We start from the raw sequence: 14,493 nt of genomic DNA, 5'->3' as shown, positions 1-14,493 counted from the left end.
GTGCATCAACATAAAATTGCAACGGCAAACCCTTTATCTAACTTAAGTCACGGTGCAGTGTGCAACAAAGATTGTTAAACATCCAAATTATTTATACTGTATTTGGATTGAGCTTATAAACAACAAAAAATCCTGAGGTAATTAAAATAATTATTATAAAATTAGTGTATTAGTATTTGTACAACAGTGATATGTTTCTCAAGTAAAACCGAACTTTTATTTTGACGGGTTGTCGTGAATACCTTTTCAGTTTCTTTGTGTTTATGACATGACTGTGGTTTTTCTCAAATTAAAGGTGCACTATGCAGCTTTCCGTCCACTGGAAGGCGCCTATTCAAAACAAATCGTAGTTTGATGACGCAAAGTGTGAGCGCAGCATCTTGGGAGATGTGGTCTTCTCATCACAGCCGGTGGAAAAGAGGACTCGGGCAGAAATCACGTTCATGCATGCGGTTATTAACGTTACTGTAGTCTAAAGCAGAGCAGGACCGAGTGTTATCGACCTGAGCAAAGCTGCTGGAGCGATTGTTAAACAAATACCCACCTCGCGAATACCGGGACTTTTATTATGACGGGACGGGACACAGTCGCCAGGCGCCTGCACAGATCCGCTCTTCCGGTTATGATTTTGAGGTAATGTAGCTCTGTTTATCATATTAGATATATTTAAGTGTGTTTAAAACAATGTTATGACTTTACTCCGTGCGTTCACTTGTTCACACTGCTAAGAGTAAAGCGCTCCTGCCAAATAAAAGCCGAAACCGAGGGTAGCGCAGATATGACGCAATTGACAGGCGACTCCCTCAAATGCAATGCTGAAACGTCCCTGTCCTTAGTTAAAATAGCAATTTTCTCACAATTTACAAATAGTTGGAAACTTCTGGGATATTGTAGGTACTCAACTGAACAAAATATATAACACCGGCCTAGTGGTTTTTGGATATTTTACTGCAAAAATACTACATAGTGCACCTTTAAACGTGAAGTGAAGTGACTCTCAGAGCGGCTCTAGAGATGACGGACATGCGTTTGTCCTCGTATGAGATGGAAACGCGTGATTGACGCACAATTCTATGTAGGCCTATGTGTTTGAGGTAAACTGTCACACCACACACACACACACACACACACACACACACGACACAAAGGATTCGTAGACTAAATAGTCTTTTTGCTGTTTAATATTCACATACACTATCACCAGATGCGTTGGTCTGCAAGCCACTTCACAGACATTGATAGTTGTGTGTTCTGTTAACACAATCAGAGCGCAAAAATACGGGCAATTTACACAAAAATACTAAAACGAGAAGATGGCGGGAAAGAGCTAAAATACATGAGAAACCCGGAAAAACGGGAGGGTTGACAGCTATGGCTCGGTTACAGGTGACAATACCACCACCCACACTAAAGACCCTCTCTGAAGGGGTGCTAGTTGCAACTCCACACGACTCAAGTCGAAGAGCATTTTTTTGGAAGGAGCTGCTCTCTTTCGCCGGCTGTTTCATGTTTGTGTATGTATGCGCCACAGGGAGCGTGCAACGGAAACCCTGAAGAAAGATTTGGCGAATGCAAAATGTATGTATTGCGCTATACTGCCGAGGGGGAGAAAAAAATAATAATAATAAATCTTTTTTTTTTTTTTAAATGAATCGATTTGACCCCCAGCCCTAATAAAGGCCCTATTTCTATGAATATATTTACTTGTTTTCATGAATATATTTTGTGTAACATTTTACCAGATTTACAGCTACACTTATTCACTTGTGTGGTTTCCTTTATTTTACCCCCCACTAAATGTTTAGATTTTATACAATTATTGTGCACTTTATTCACCATCTATAGTATTATTTTGTCATAGATTGTGGTTTTTATATATATTTTTTGTTGTTTTTCTTTATAAAGTCTGTATTTAGTTGATTTTGTTTAACTCGCAAAAGAGTATTTTTCAATTCAACACACTAAGGAAATTCTACATAGAATTTTTATACAAAACTGGATTAGTATCGGATCGGTTTAGTATCGGTATCGACTGATACACAGTATTTTTAATATCGGATCGGTTCTGAAAAAAATGGTATCGGTGCATCCTTAAAAATAACGATGTGTTAAGCTACTATCAATAGCGACACATTCTGGCTTCCTAATATGTTATAACAGCATAATTGATGATCACAAAAACTTGGACAAAACAGTCATGCGAGTGCTCTATGCTCTAATATGACTAGTCAGTCATGCCATCATAACCTGGTTGTTGATCGCTCACAAGCATGGGTGAGACCTGAACAGCACACATTGCTATCTGTGTTTAAACTAAACTCATTTAAGCCGTGTCTTGTAAATATTTAAGCACAAGAAAATGCAAAAGAGACCTTGCGAATGCACTTTTTGTGCCCATCATAGCGAGTGTCCTAGCAAACATAGGTTATGTCTTAAGCGAACATTAACAGTTGAGAAGGACAGCGCATGTGTACAGTATCAGTGTACTCTAACCGTACATTAAAAGCCCAATATTCCTGCTGTCTGTCTTTTTTAATGTTAATCAAACAATAAACAGCAAGGAAATCACCTTGTAATTATTAATTTTTATTTAATTTATATAGTGAAGATGTGCAATGTTATTTTACATTTGATTACTTTATTCAGTTTCTGTTGCTGAAAACTTCTGTTAGATACCTAAATAACCTGAAAAGCACTTTATTTTTGTATATTTGCTCTATTGTAATTATTTGTGCTGTTGCTTGTAGTTAGCAATTTCCTTTATTTTTCTTTGATCGTGAACATGACACGGTCTACGCTGAACCTTACTGAAAAGGTTATGAAAACTGAACCTTTTTGAATTTGAACCGTTACACTTCTAGTGCTCATCACATTTTAAATGATGCCACCACTTTTTTTTTCCTTTTGACACCCCGCCCCATTTCCATCCCCCTCAAAAAAGAAAGAAAATGCATCCATCATGAATATGTAGAGCAGCAAGGTTATATGGCCATTTTTTTTTTCTCTAGCTGAGGTAGTAACATGATCCGACTGAGGAATGTCAGCCTTCCCCCTTAACCTCCTCCTCCCCTTGCCTATCCAAAGCCCGTCACTCCACCGCCGCGTCCCTTTCATCCAGAGGAAAAGGGCCGGGCCAAAGCAAGCGCATCTGCAGCACAGTGCCAGAGCAGTAGGTCATCTGAAGGGGGAGGAGGGATGAAAGAGTGTGTGTTTGTGAAAAAGGAAAAGGGGAGGGGGAATGTCTCCATTCAAAATGGCACCTAATGCTAGTTAGTCCACAATGCTGTCTCATTAATCATGCCGGCCTGAATTTGACCAAATCTGCTACAGTGCTAGATGTGTGGCATTGGTGAGTCCCTGTGGATAGTTTTTAAACTGTGCGGCCCCATTTCTCGAAAAGTGGGCTACATATAGCACATCTCACATTTGATGGGAGTATGTCATTCATTTCCCTTCCCCCATCATTTGTTTTTTGTAGTTTTTATCAGCTCTTTTAATGTTTTCCTTTAGTTGCTAGTTTTGATCATGCAAGTGGAGTACAGAGAACTAGGTTGGACATTTAAAAGTCTTGTACTTTCTTTGTCAGATAAGAACAGCAACAGATACAAGACCAACTATAAATAGTCATTCTCAGGCCGCACCCAGAGTAAAATATGAGCGCCTGTGTACCCAGGTTTGTTTTCCATATACACACAGCCATCAAACACTTCAGAAAGATCCCTCCTCAGTGCTGCATTGCATGTGGCTCTTTTCCCCCACGAGAAGACTGTTTTGCATTGCAAATACAAACCTCTCACCTTCAATTTATTGGCAGGTTCCCAAGCAACTACAGCAAAGCCCCCATTTTAGTTGGTGGGGTTTTTTTCTAACTGCATAACCACCTAACCTGGGTGGGCAGTTCTGTCAGCCCTTTTTTTTTTTTTTTTTTTTTTTTTTTTTTTACATGTCGAAGCAGAGTCTTTCTTTTTCGCAGATTATCTTAGCTACATCCTGTACGCTCACATACAAAAACCACAACAGTCGCGGTTGCATAGGAAGTGCTGCAATGTGTGTACTCAAAGCTCTTTGCTTGCGGGACCAGCATGCCTGTTTGCTTGAGTCTGACTACATCACCTTTATGCCAGACTCCTTGCTTATTTGTCCTCAAATAAGCGCTCCACCTTGTCTTGCCTCCAGGCTCCAGTGGGGAAAAAAGTTGAATTCTATGTGACTAAACCTCAAAGACAAAGTGCAGAGAGGTGGATGCCACAACAGAAGGAAATGACCGAGCATCCAACTTTGTCCTTCCTGTTTATTTTATCTTTCTAAGACTGGCAGGCCTGTCCCACCAGAGCTTGGGAGTTTTCAGTTCTTGTAAAAATACTTAAGTTTGCTGCTTTGGTGATCAGACAGGCCACCGCCTCAAAAGAGCGAGCGAGTAAGGGAGTACAGTGAATGGATTTGAGAAGTGCCGAACACTAAATGCGCAGCCACTGGGGGGACAAGTAAGAGGGAAGACATCACGAGTGTTACCCACTTCCATCAAAGCCTCCCTCATTTAAAACAAAGAGCCAGCCCCTACGCTATGCGAATGAAAGGCTCTCCACTTAGAAATGTCTTTAAAAAGGTAGCTTGAATAGTCTCTTGGCAATTTAACTACCTTAAGATGTATGTTGCATTATTTTGTAGAAGTGCAACGAAACAAGTCTGAGTAACACAAAATGTGCATGTTCTGTAATAAACCAGCCTTCTCAGTGATGCTGAGGAATTGAATGGCTCCACAGCACGGATGACCTTGCTATGAGAGCACAAGACACGACACCGTTGCTTCCCCTCCCAGACACTCTTCCTGTGTTTATCCTCGACTGGGCCCCTAACACATTTTTACACACTCTTGCATGCCTACACTGTCCTTTTCCACCTATTATCACACGCTTGCAGTCCTTCTGCCAAGTCTCTTTCTAGCCCTCCCTATCTTTCCTCTCATTCCACAGCACAGTTTGTGTTCTTTCTCTCGCATATCCCAACTCACCCACTCACATCCTCTTTCCACACGTTCTCCCTCACAGTCCGGCACTCTCAGGCATTTCCCCTTCCCTAATTCAGGCATGTTTTAGCGTGATTTTAATTGCACCACCTCTGTTGATTTCACTTGCTAGCACTCTGTCTAACAGGGTGTGTTAGGGTTCTGTCCCACTTTTTAGCCCCCCCCTTCTTTTTCTTTTCTAAGTGACCTTTTATTGGTTTGTTCCTAATTAGCCTGCTTGCTTTGAAGGACACAGATGCACATTTTTATTTGCAGTTGTTAACTTGTCGTAGCATGTTCGTTCTCTGCGTTTTTATCTCCATGTTTATGTATGCGTGTTTACATTTGCGCCTGTGCGACACTGCAAAAGAGCTGTTGAGGGTAAACAGTGTGTGTGTGTGTGAGAGCAGCTGCTGTTAGAGAGAGCACCGTGCGGGGGTCCAGCTGAAGATGAGTCATCTCACTGGCGACGGCAGGTGTCCCATTAACCCCCTGGCCCTCTCTCCTCCTCCCGAGTGTCAGCTCTGGAGCAGTGTGGCTCATACAAACCTGCAGCAGGGCCTGCATCCTCCCCCTTCTAATGGCAATTAGCCTCTCTCTCTCTCTCTCTCTCTCTCTCTCTCTCTCTCTCTCTCTCTCTCTCTCTCTCTCTCTCTCTCTCTCTCTCTCTCTCTCTCTCTCTCTCTCTCTCTCTCTCTCTCTCTCTCTCTCTCTCTCTCTCTCTCTCTCTCTCTCTCTCTCTCTCTCTCTCTCTCTCTCTCTCTCTCTCTCTCTCTGCTCACATGCCATGGCCCACCCCACTGGCCCGTTCAACTGGATCTTCAGTGCATGTGCTATAGCAGCTCTTTGCCTTTTGATTCAAAAAGGTCAGCCATCGAAAGGAAGTCTCTGTCTGTCATCCCTCCCCCTAAACTGAGTGTTCTTCCTGCCCTCGTGGCTTTTTTTCCTCCTGTCCCTTTTTTCTTTCTTCCTTTTGTATGTGCCTTTTTTTCTCCTTATTTCTGGCTGTGTTTGCTGAGCAGTGACAGTATGAAACCAAAAGCCACAGAGCGGTGCGGCTGCAGGTGCTTGAGTGTTGGAGAGAGAGACTCTAACTGAGGCAAGCAGATGGCTTTAGCCAGTGGCGTCCAGCCAGAGGAACAGGTGCGGGTCACGTGACCGCCGGTTACCAGGGCGATTTGATTGCTCTTGGCGTGCAAATGAAAAGAGAGAGGGGGGCCCCAGAGCGAGAGCGCAAGAGCCTCCAGGGCATTGTGTAATCTGTGGCAGGGAGAGAGTACGACTGAACTGGAAGTGGAGTTAACCAGTTCTCGTCTTCCCTCTCTCATTCTCTTTTATGTGTCTGAAACTGAACTTAAGAGGGGAAGGGCCTTAAAGTGTTATCCTTTTTTCTTTTTTTTTCCCCTCTCTCTCTCTCGCTCTCTCTCTTTCTCTCTGGTCTCTGTGAATGCAAGGTAGAATTGAAATTAACTACAGAAAAACACAGGTGTGGACAGCCTGAGATAATTTTTTCTTTCTTGCATTAAAGTTGCTCATATAGGTTCACATGACATTATAATAGCAGTGTCTTGTGGAGTGTTATTTTATATGCAGCATATAAAGCTTCTTTAAACTGCAATTTTCAATTATTGCAGTTATACATGTAATTTATTCTGCAATCTCTTAATTGCTACTACTTTCAAACACTTGTTCATTTACCATTTAATCGAACTGTTAAAGCTAACAGGTGATTTTTAAAAATAAAAACATCAGCAAAAGTGTGCACATTCTATACATGTATGCAAGTTGAAAATCATCAGTTTATGGACTGGTATGAGCACAGTTTTGCTGTTATTCTTTTTTTTTTTTTTTATCTAAAGCTTTTCAGTGTGATTAAAGTGACATTTGGCCCTGACAAATCTGTGGTTTATTGGTGAAACTGTTACATTAACCAAACCTCCCTGTTCACCCACAGTGCAAAAAAATCTGATGTAGAGTCCAATAACAGCACCAAGAAAGAGGTAAAGCGCAAAAGAGAGCCCTCAGTTACATCTGATGTGGAGAAAACACCGCCACATTCACCAGAGGAGGAGGAAGATGACGGTGTTCAGGTAAACATACAAATTTCACTTTGGTTAATAAAAACAAATAAAGTTCTTATTGTCTTATTATAGAAATGTTTGAATGCTCTCTTTGTCAGTGGTCGATGTGGGTTTTACTGTGGCTAAACCCGATATCTAAAGATTGACAAGATGATGCTGATAAAATGCCATCTTTATCCTACTTAATACAAGTGACATCATTGTAGACAAACATCGTCATAGCTGGTTTTATTTGGTTTATTGCTCATCTTTTGTCAGATTTAAGACTTGACGTTGTCTTTTTTGTGCCATTTTTGTCTATATTTACTACAGAAGAGGCGATCTAGCCGGCAGGTGAAGAGGAAACGCTATACTGAAGACCTGGAGTTCAGAATTTCTGATGATGATGGAGATGATTCGCCAGGACCAAAGTCTCCTTCAAATACGTCTGAGCAGCAGGTCAATATCATGAGTTGAGAAACTGCTGATGTAATCCACTGTTTATGCATGATGGATGTTCTCACACTGACACTGTGTCCTTCACCTTACCGTGGTTGCTGTAGGAGTTGCCAGATGCGGAGGGCCCTGTGGTGGAGAAGATCATGGGGATGCGCATTGGAAAGAAAGAGGTGAGCTGAGCCACCAAAAGCCTCTCGCATGAGCTTTAACCGCTGCTGTCTGCTGGATAAAGGCAGATTACACCCAACAGCTGTCTCAAATCCTGTTGCAGACCTTGTGATTGCCAGGAAGATGCCTGAGTGGGCTGATATTGTCTTCGGCCTGACAGTAGTAGTATTAATCCAGTAAAGGCCGTGGCCGGTTAAGAGCAAAGCCTGTGCAAGGTTTTGAGATGAAGCCATGTAAGAATAAACTGTCTCTCAGCGTGTTTAATCTCAGACCCTTAGATGGGCCGTGGCAGCGTGCAATGTTACTCCTTTGAAACCACTCCACAAAACAAAGCCTGGCCAAAAATAATACGCCGTGCATGGCTTTTAGTAGCGCAGCTGCAAATGGGCTCCCGCCCGAGGAAATGGTAGGTTTGGCGTCTGCCGTAGCGCTGTGGTTTTGGCAGGAAGCCAGGCCCTGGGTCAGCTCCCTGTGAATGGGGCTGTGTGTGGTAGAGGAGCCGAAGTGATTCATGACTCAGCCGCACAGCGTACTACTAACTGGAGAAGGAGAACAGGAGGAGGATTGCTGTTGTCATACTGCTTTTGTCCTGGGGCATTACAGTTGAGAGCAATTCTAAAACAGTGTTGTTTGTCACAGGAAATGAGTTGCACGTGTGATGGTGGAAATTTTGCAGAGTAGTGATTTAACAGGTTACAAACACGCTTTGATCACAATTTTATTCCTCTTGCTTATTTTACAGTTGTCATCTGGTGAAGAGGTGGAAGTTGAGGAGTTTTATGTCAAATTCAAAGGCTTGTAAGTATCTGATTTAACATTGCTTCCATCTAATGTGGCTTTCTTGCATAATGAAAGTAATTGGAGAATTAGTTAAACATTAATGGAATTATCCAAATGATTTAAACAAGCTACTGAACTATTAAATCAGATTTTCTCAAATAAGTTTAATACTACTCGCGCAGATGGATCATGACCTGACAATACACCTATTAAGTTGTTGTTTATGAACACTTTATTACTGTGCTCCTACGTACACATTCTAAGTCTTATTTATCTGACATTTTTGAATGATGGTTCATCCATGACTTTTTGTTGTATTTTTATTCTTCAGCTCCTACCTACATTGTCGGTGGGCAGACATCGAAGAGCTGGAGAAGGATAAGAGAATCCAGCAGAAGGTTAAGAGGTTCAAGGCCAAGCAAGCCCTCAGCAACTTCCTTACTGAGGTTAGCATCAGCCCTCCATTTTCCTTGTCATCCACCATTTTGTCTTTTTTCCCATTCTGTTTTCCCCCCCTCATTTTATGGCCCTCACAGATAATGGTGGCAGTATGTATGCTCAACAGTGGTGTATTGTGCTGGTATTATAGTGGCTTTTCGAACAATGTCATGCATGCTAAGGCAATAAAACGCCTCACTTCAAGCCCTTATCTCAGTTGCACGCAATCTCCCTTCACATTCTGCTGAGTTTGATTCACAAGTTAAAGTTATTCAAGTAGTTGCTTTGAAATTTATGTTGAGACTTTCAATTCTGGTGTGCAACTTCACACTACCATTTGAAAAGGCTTTTCACTCTATCAAAACCATGTGGGGTTTTCCCAGCTAGATTTATGCCACCCACATCAGAAAGCTCTGAAATTATTCCACCTGGTATATTCGCATTTAGAGGCACATAGTAGTTGCGGCTCAAGCGCCAGTGAAACCGCCATTCTACAGTGCTCCAACTAACCAATCAATCACACTCTTATTGACAGATGGATGATGAGCCCTTCAACCCAGATTATGTGGAGGTGGACAGGGTTCTGGATGTGTCTGAAAGCACCGATGAAAATGGAGAGGTATGACATGTCTCTCTCATCCATCCTCTTAAATCATTCTCAAACCATCTGTCTTTCAAAACAACATGGAAAACCTTGATTAAAGCTCTTATGATAGCTGTGAAGATGTCAGTCAGACCACCCCCAGAAAATTTAAAAAGATATGAGAACCCTCTTTTAGAAAACTGTTGTTGATTTTTGTGTTCCTCCAGCTTGTAACTTTGTACCTGGTGAAGTGGTGCTCTTTGGCCTACGAGGACAGCACGTGGGAGTTAAAAGCTGATATCGACCAAGGGAAGATTGAGGAGTTCGAGAGAGTGATGGCGCGTGAGCCAGAGCCAAAGCGCGTGGTAAGAGCTGGCACTTTAGCTCTCTTTATTTTTGCTTTGGAGTGCTGAGCTAGTGAGGGGAGAGGGCCACGTTCTTGCGGTTGCACGGAAACCACTAACGGGAATTGTTTTATTTGAAACAGGAGCGACCTCCCACCAGTGACTGGCAGAAATCCGAGTGTTCCAGAGAATATAAAAACGGCAATGCGCTCAGGGAATACCAGCTGGAGGGAGTCAACTGGCTGCTCTTCAACTGGTACAACACGTATGTATGCAATTACTGAGCCGTCCAGCTGCACTGCTCACTCATACATGGACTGAAGTGCATTTTTGATGCCATTTAAATGCAGGGATGTCATGAATTGCAGCTGCTGCATGAAAATTTGCACTTTCTTTGTTTCTCCTCTCAGACGAAACTGCATTTTAGCCGATGAAATGGGCCTTGGAAAAACAATCCAGTCCATCACTTTCCTCTATGAGATATACCTGAAGGGAATCCACGGTCCTTACTTGGTGATTGCACCTCTTTCCACCATTCCCAACTGGGAAAGGGAGTTCAGGACATGGACTGAGCTAAACGTAGTGGTCTATCACGGTAGCCAGGCTAGCCGAAAAACTATTCAGGCTTATGAGATGTACTACAGAGACACACAGGTACATTATTCTTCATTAGATATTCACAATCATTTTATATAACTAACTATTGATCCTAATATTTTGCAAGATTTCTGCAGGAATCTATACATAAGGTTGTGCATTCAAGAGCAGTTCATCATAACCAAAATCTATCTTCCTAAAGGGTCGTGTAATAAAGGGAGCCTACAAATTCCATGCAATCATCACCACGTTTGAGATGATCCTGACAGACTGCCCCGAGCTACGGAGTGTGCCGTGGCGCTGTGTGATCATTGATGAGGCTCATAGACTCAAGAACAGGAACTGTAAGCTGCTGGAGGGCCTAAAGATGATGGACATGGTTAGTGCTTCCCCTTCCACCTAAACTTTTTATTTCTTTTTTTTTCTGAAAAGAACCAGCTGTAAATGCAGCTATAGCTTTCACTTTTATTAGATGCAGAATTCCCCTGGTGCTGAAAACCTGTATGGATAGATATAATAATTAAATGCCTACCAACACGTGCATTCTCATTTTAACTCACCTGTCAAGGCTCGACAAGCTCAGTTTAAGTTTAAGCTCAGTTTAAGATTGAACATTGGTCTGGGGAGTCTGCTCTGGATTTTACTACTGCACAAGAGGCACGGCAAACAAGCCAGTCTATGATTGGTTTCCGCAAAAGTATAACGGAAGCAGTAGAAATTAATGTGCAGGTTTCCAGACTGAGTTTACCCAGTCTAGTACTCGGGTGCTGTGTGAAAAATTTTCTGTGCTGACACATCTGTAGAGCGCACACACAGACAGAGTAAATAAAGAGAATATCACTCGCTGCTCTTGACTATAATAACTACAGTAAGATTAGATACAGATGAATCCTTATTAAAGTTGTTATCAGTAGGCACCCGACTATCAAATTATGATAATTGCTGAAGCTTTTATCACGTTATTTGTTATTATCAGGATATTTGCTGTCATGCCATACAAAACAGGTTTGATCACTTTTTTTTCTTAAAACTGAACCTTTACATGCACTACAATACACAAATGTATGAAGTAAACAAATGTTTCAAAATAATTAAGATCAAAACGTAACCATTTACAATAAGGTCTCATTAGTTTAATGTTAGTTAATGCATCAAAATTTAACAATGAACAATGTGGTAACACTTTAGAATAATGGTCATCAGTTAACATTAGTTACTGTAATAACTAACATGAACTAACCATGAGCAGTTCATTTGTTACTCAATTTGTTCATCTTTGTTAATGTTAGTTAATATAAATACAGCTGTTCATGTTAGTTCATAGTGCATTAACTTATGTTAACAAGATTTTAATGTATTAGTAAATGGTAATATTAACATTTACAAAGATAAATTAATGCTTTATAAGTGCAGTTCTTTATTAGTTCATGTTAACTAATGTAGTAAACTAATGACAACTATTCTAAAGTGTTACCAACAAATATTATTTGGTAACGTCAGTTAAAGAAATACAACTAATTGTTGGTTTGTTAGCTCAGGTTTTGATTTTAATAATGCATTATTTAATGTCTGAAAAAAACTAACAAACTGACAATAAAAATGCTTCTAAAGTATTTATTAATCCTAATGTTAACTAATTAAGCCTTATTGTAAAGTGTTACTGAAGAATAATAAATAATCAGAACATTTTCAGTAAATTTCTAGGGCATGTTATGTAGCCTATTCAATCTATTTGGTTCTGTGATGGAACACCATTGCGAATAAAGAAAATCTGAATGACTGTTTAAGACATTTATAAATACTATTCAGAAACAGAAAGTAGTGCAGCTGCACTGTTTTCATAGGTTACCAGGGGTAACTGCTGCATATCTGCTGTTCCATTAGCACCATCTGCTGTCAGAGTGAATGTGCATTTTCATTCAGCTCATCTATGGCTTTCCGCCATACTTCGGTGTTATTTAAATAGTCAAATAATGGCCATTTTTAAATGTAATAATCACATTAGGCTGTTTTTCCATAACCAAATTGAAGACCTCTTAAAATAAGGCACTTTTTATACCATTTATGATGTTCAAGAAATTGTTTTCGCACGTGTGTGCCTAAATACATTTACTGTTTTCAAACACCAAATGCGAGTGAAACACTCGCACTGTGTACCTCGTAATTAGTTTTGAAATATTTGAGAAATGCTTCATTGATGCATTACAATTTAACTTAACCCATTAGATTTTAGTTGAGTAGATAGATCTTATATTTTAGTCAACAAAAACTAAAACAATTCAGATGACTAAAACTAAATGCCATTTTAGTCAAAAGACTGACTAAAACTACATCAAAATTAGCTTCCAATTAGGGCTGTAAAAATTAACGCATTATGACGGTAACACATACATTTTAACGGCACTAAATTTATTAACACAGCATTTTCTGTTTGACCCGTGGAGTAGCCCGTAGTTGGAGAACTTGAGATAACCAATAGACGTAAAGGATGCAGCAGCAAACATTAATAGGGAAAGAAAAGGGTTAACATTTAATATTACTATTCTAAACCAAAAGTGCATTTATTGCCTACAAGCTACCATATTTTCTGTTTAACGTTTGTTTCACTTCACTTAGAAAGAAGTGTTTTTACACACAACACATTCTCTGCAGTCCGAGCATGATGCACTGCAAGCTCACTCTTGCTCATATCTGATGTAAATCATTAACACCATCTCCACTTGCAGTACATGTGTTTTATTGAACTAAATACATTACAATCAGCTAAAACAATACACAGGTTACTTTTTTGAACAGAGTGCTCCCAAGTTTGTGTTTCTCACACTGTTTGCGTGAATCGCGGCACAGTTTGGCGCACGCAAAATACCGGCAGTTCAATAGGGAAAGCGCAGCTCTTAAAACACTACTGACTTTGTAATTGGTCGATAGGTTGAGGGTGGCGCTTCAGGCCAAAATCGTGTCAACATCAGTTGAGGGCTCCAGCAACAATTTTAAATAATATACTGGCTGGACTACTGTTTTCAGTGATATTAGTATTTGTAATGAACATGATTTATTAATGTCTAGTGGCATATCAGGGTCATTTTATGATTAATTGAAATATTTTTCTTACATACAGTTCCTTTAAACTTAAGATACATTTACAACTGATAAAAATGTGCAATTGAATTGCGATTAATCGCGAGTTAACTCATGGCAATCATGCAATTCATCGCGATTAAATAATTTAATCAATTGATAGCCCTGGTATCAATATTAAGGAGGGTTCGGCACTGGATTCGGTGCTGATAGTAATTGGCCGATAATAGCTTTATATAGTTTGATTGGTGCTCTCTATATAGGCTGATCAGATGATATACTCGACAATGCACAGCTAAAATGACTTCTACATTAACCGGTCTGGCAGTTCTACCAAGATGTCTGAAAAGGACAATAAATTTGCAACGTCTTTGCGGAGACGTTGCAATGACAGCAAGAAACCAGAGCTGTGCGATTTTAATGCATTTCTTTCTTTTACCGTGTTGCGGCTTTGGTTAATTTCAAAAAGCCAAAACTTAACGTCCAAAATGGCTAGATCAATGATTATCGTAAAATGCAGTCTAATTTAGCTAAACGGCTGAATGAGCTTGATGATAAATGGTTCTTAAAACTGCTTTAAGCTGTAAAAGGTTCTGTTCTCCAAAGGGTTTCTGTGCGCAGAATGCAGAGAAGCAAAGTATACTTTGGGCTTCTATTTTTTTGCCTAAATGCTAAACTACACATGGAAATATACCAAAATGCCAGCTTGAGTATTTGTGATCAGTAACGGCCAATAATGCTTCCAGTTATAAGGACCCTTATTGGTCAACATGATGAAAAGATTTTAAAGGAATTCTTTCTTGTTTCTAACTTAAGACTCTTATCTTACATAGGAACACAAAGTCCTGCTGACTGGGACCCCACTGCAAAACACAGTGGAGGAGCTCTTCAGTCTCCTTAATTTTCTCGAGCCAGAGAGGTTTCCTTCAGAGTCTACCTTCATGCAGGAGTTTGGAGATCTTAAAACAGAAGAGCAGGTAT

At 40.4% G+C, this 14,493-nt stretch overlaps 1 protein-coding gene across 3 annotated transcripts in view; it reads left to right on the top strand.

Annotated features, from left to right (window-relative positions):
• The window catches only part of chd7 (chromodomain helicase DNA binding protein 7), an 81,228-nt gene that overhangs the window by 47,710 nt on the left and 19,025 nt on the right, over positions 1-14,493 (top strand). For all 3 annotated transcript variants that reach the window (XM_067453861.1, XM_067453862.1, XM_067453860.1), the window contains exons 4-14: positions 6,960-7,095; positions 7,399-7,524; positions 7,629-7,694; positions 8,435-8,490; positions 8,804-8,918; positions 9,446-9,529; positions 9,721-9,858; positions 9,981-10,102; positions 10,248-10,491; positions 10,637-10,813; positions 14,346-14,489. In XM_067453861.1, coding sequence (XP_067309962.1) covers positions 6,960-7,095; positions 7,399-7,524; positions 7,629-7,694; positions 8,435-8,490; positions 8,804-8,918; positions 9,446-9,529; positions 9,721-9,858; positions 9,981-10,102; positions 10,248-10,491; positions 10,637-10,813; positions 14,346-14,489 — 1,408 coding nt within the window. The remainder of the gene's footprint in view (positions 1-6,959; positions 7,096-7,398; positions 7,525-7,628; positions 7,695-8,434; positions 8,491-8,803; positions 8,919-9,445; positions 9,530-9,720; positions 9,859-9,980; positions 10,103-10,247; positions 10,492-10,636; positions 10,814-14,345; positions 14,490-14,493) is intronic.

Source organism: Pseudorasbora parva, chromosome 9 (genome assembly GCF_024679245.1).
Source record: "Pseudorasbora parva isolate DD20220531a chromosome 9, ASM2467924v1, whole genome shotgun sequence".
In the NCBI taxonomy this organism is placed as follows: domain Eukaryota; kingdom Metazoa; phylum Chordata; class Actinopteri; order Cypriniformes; family Gobionidae; genus Pseudorasbora; species Pseudorasbora parva.
Note: the sequence above shows the minus strand (reverse complement) of the source record. Positions and strands in the feature narration are given on the sequence as shown.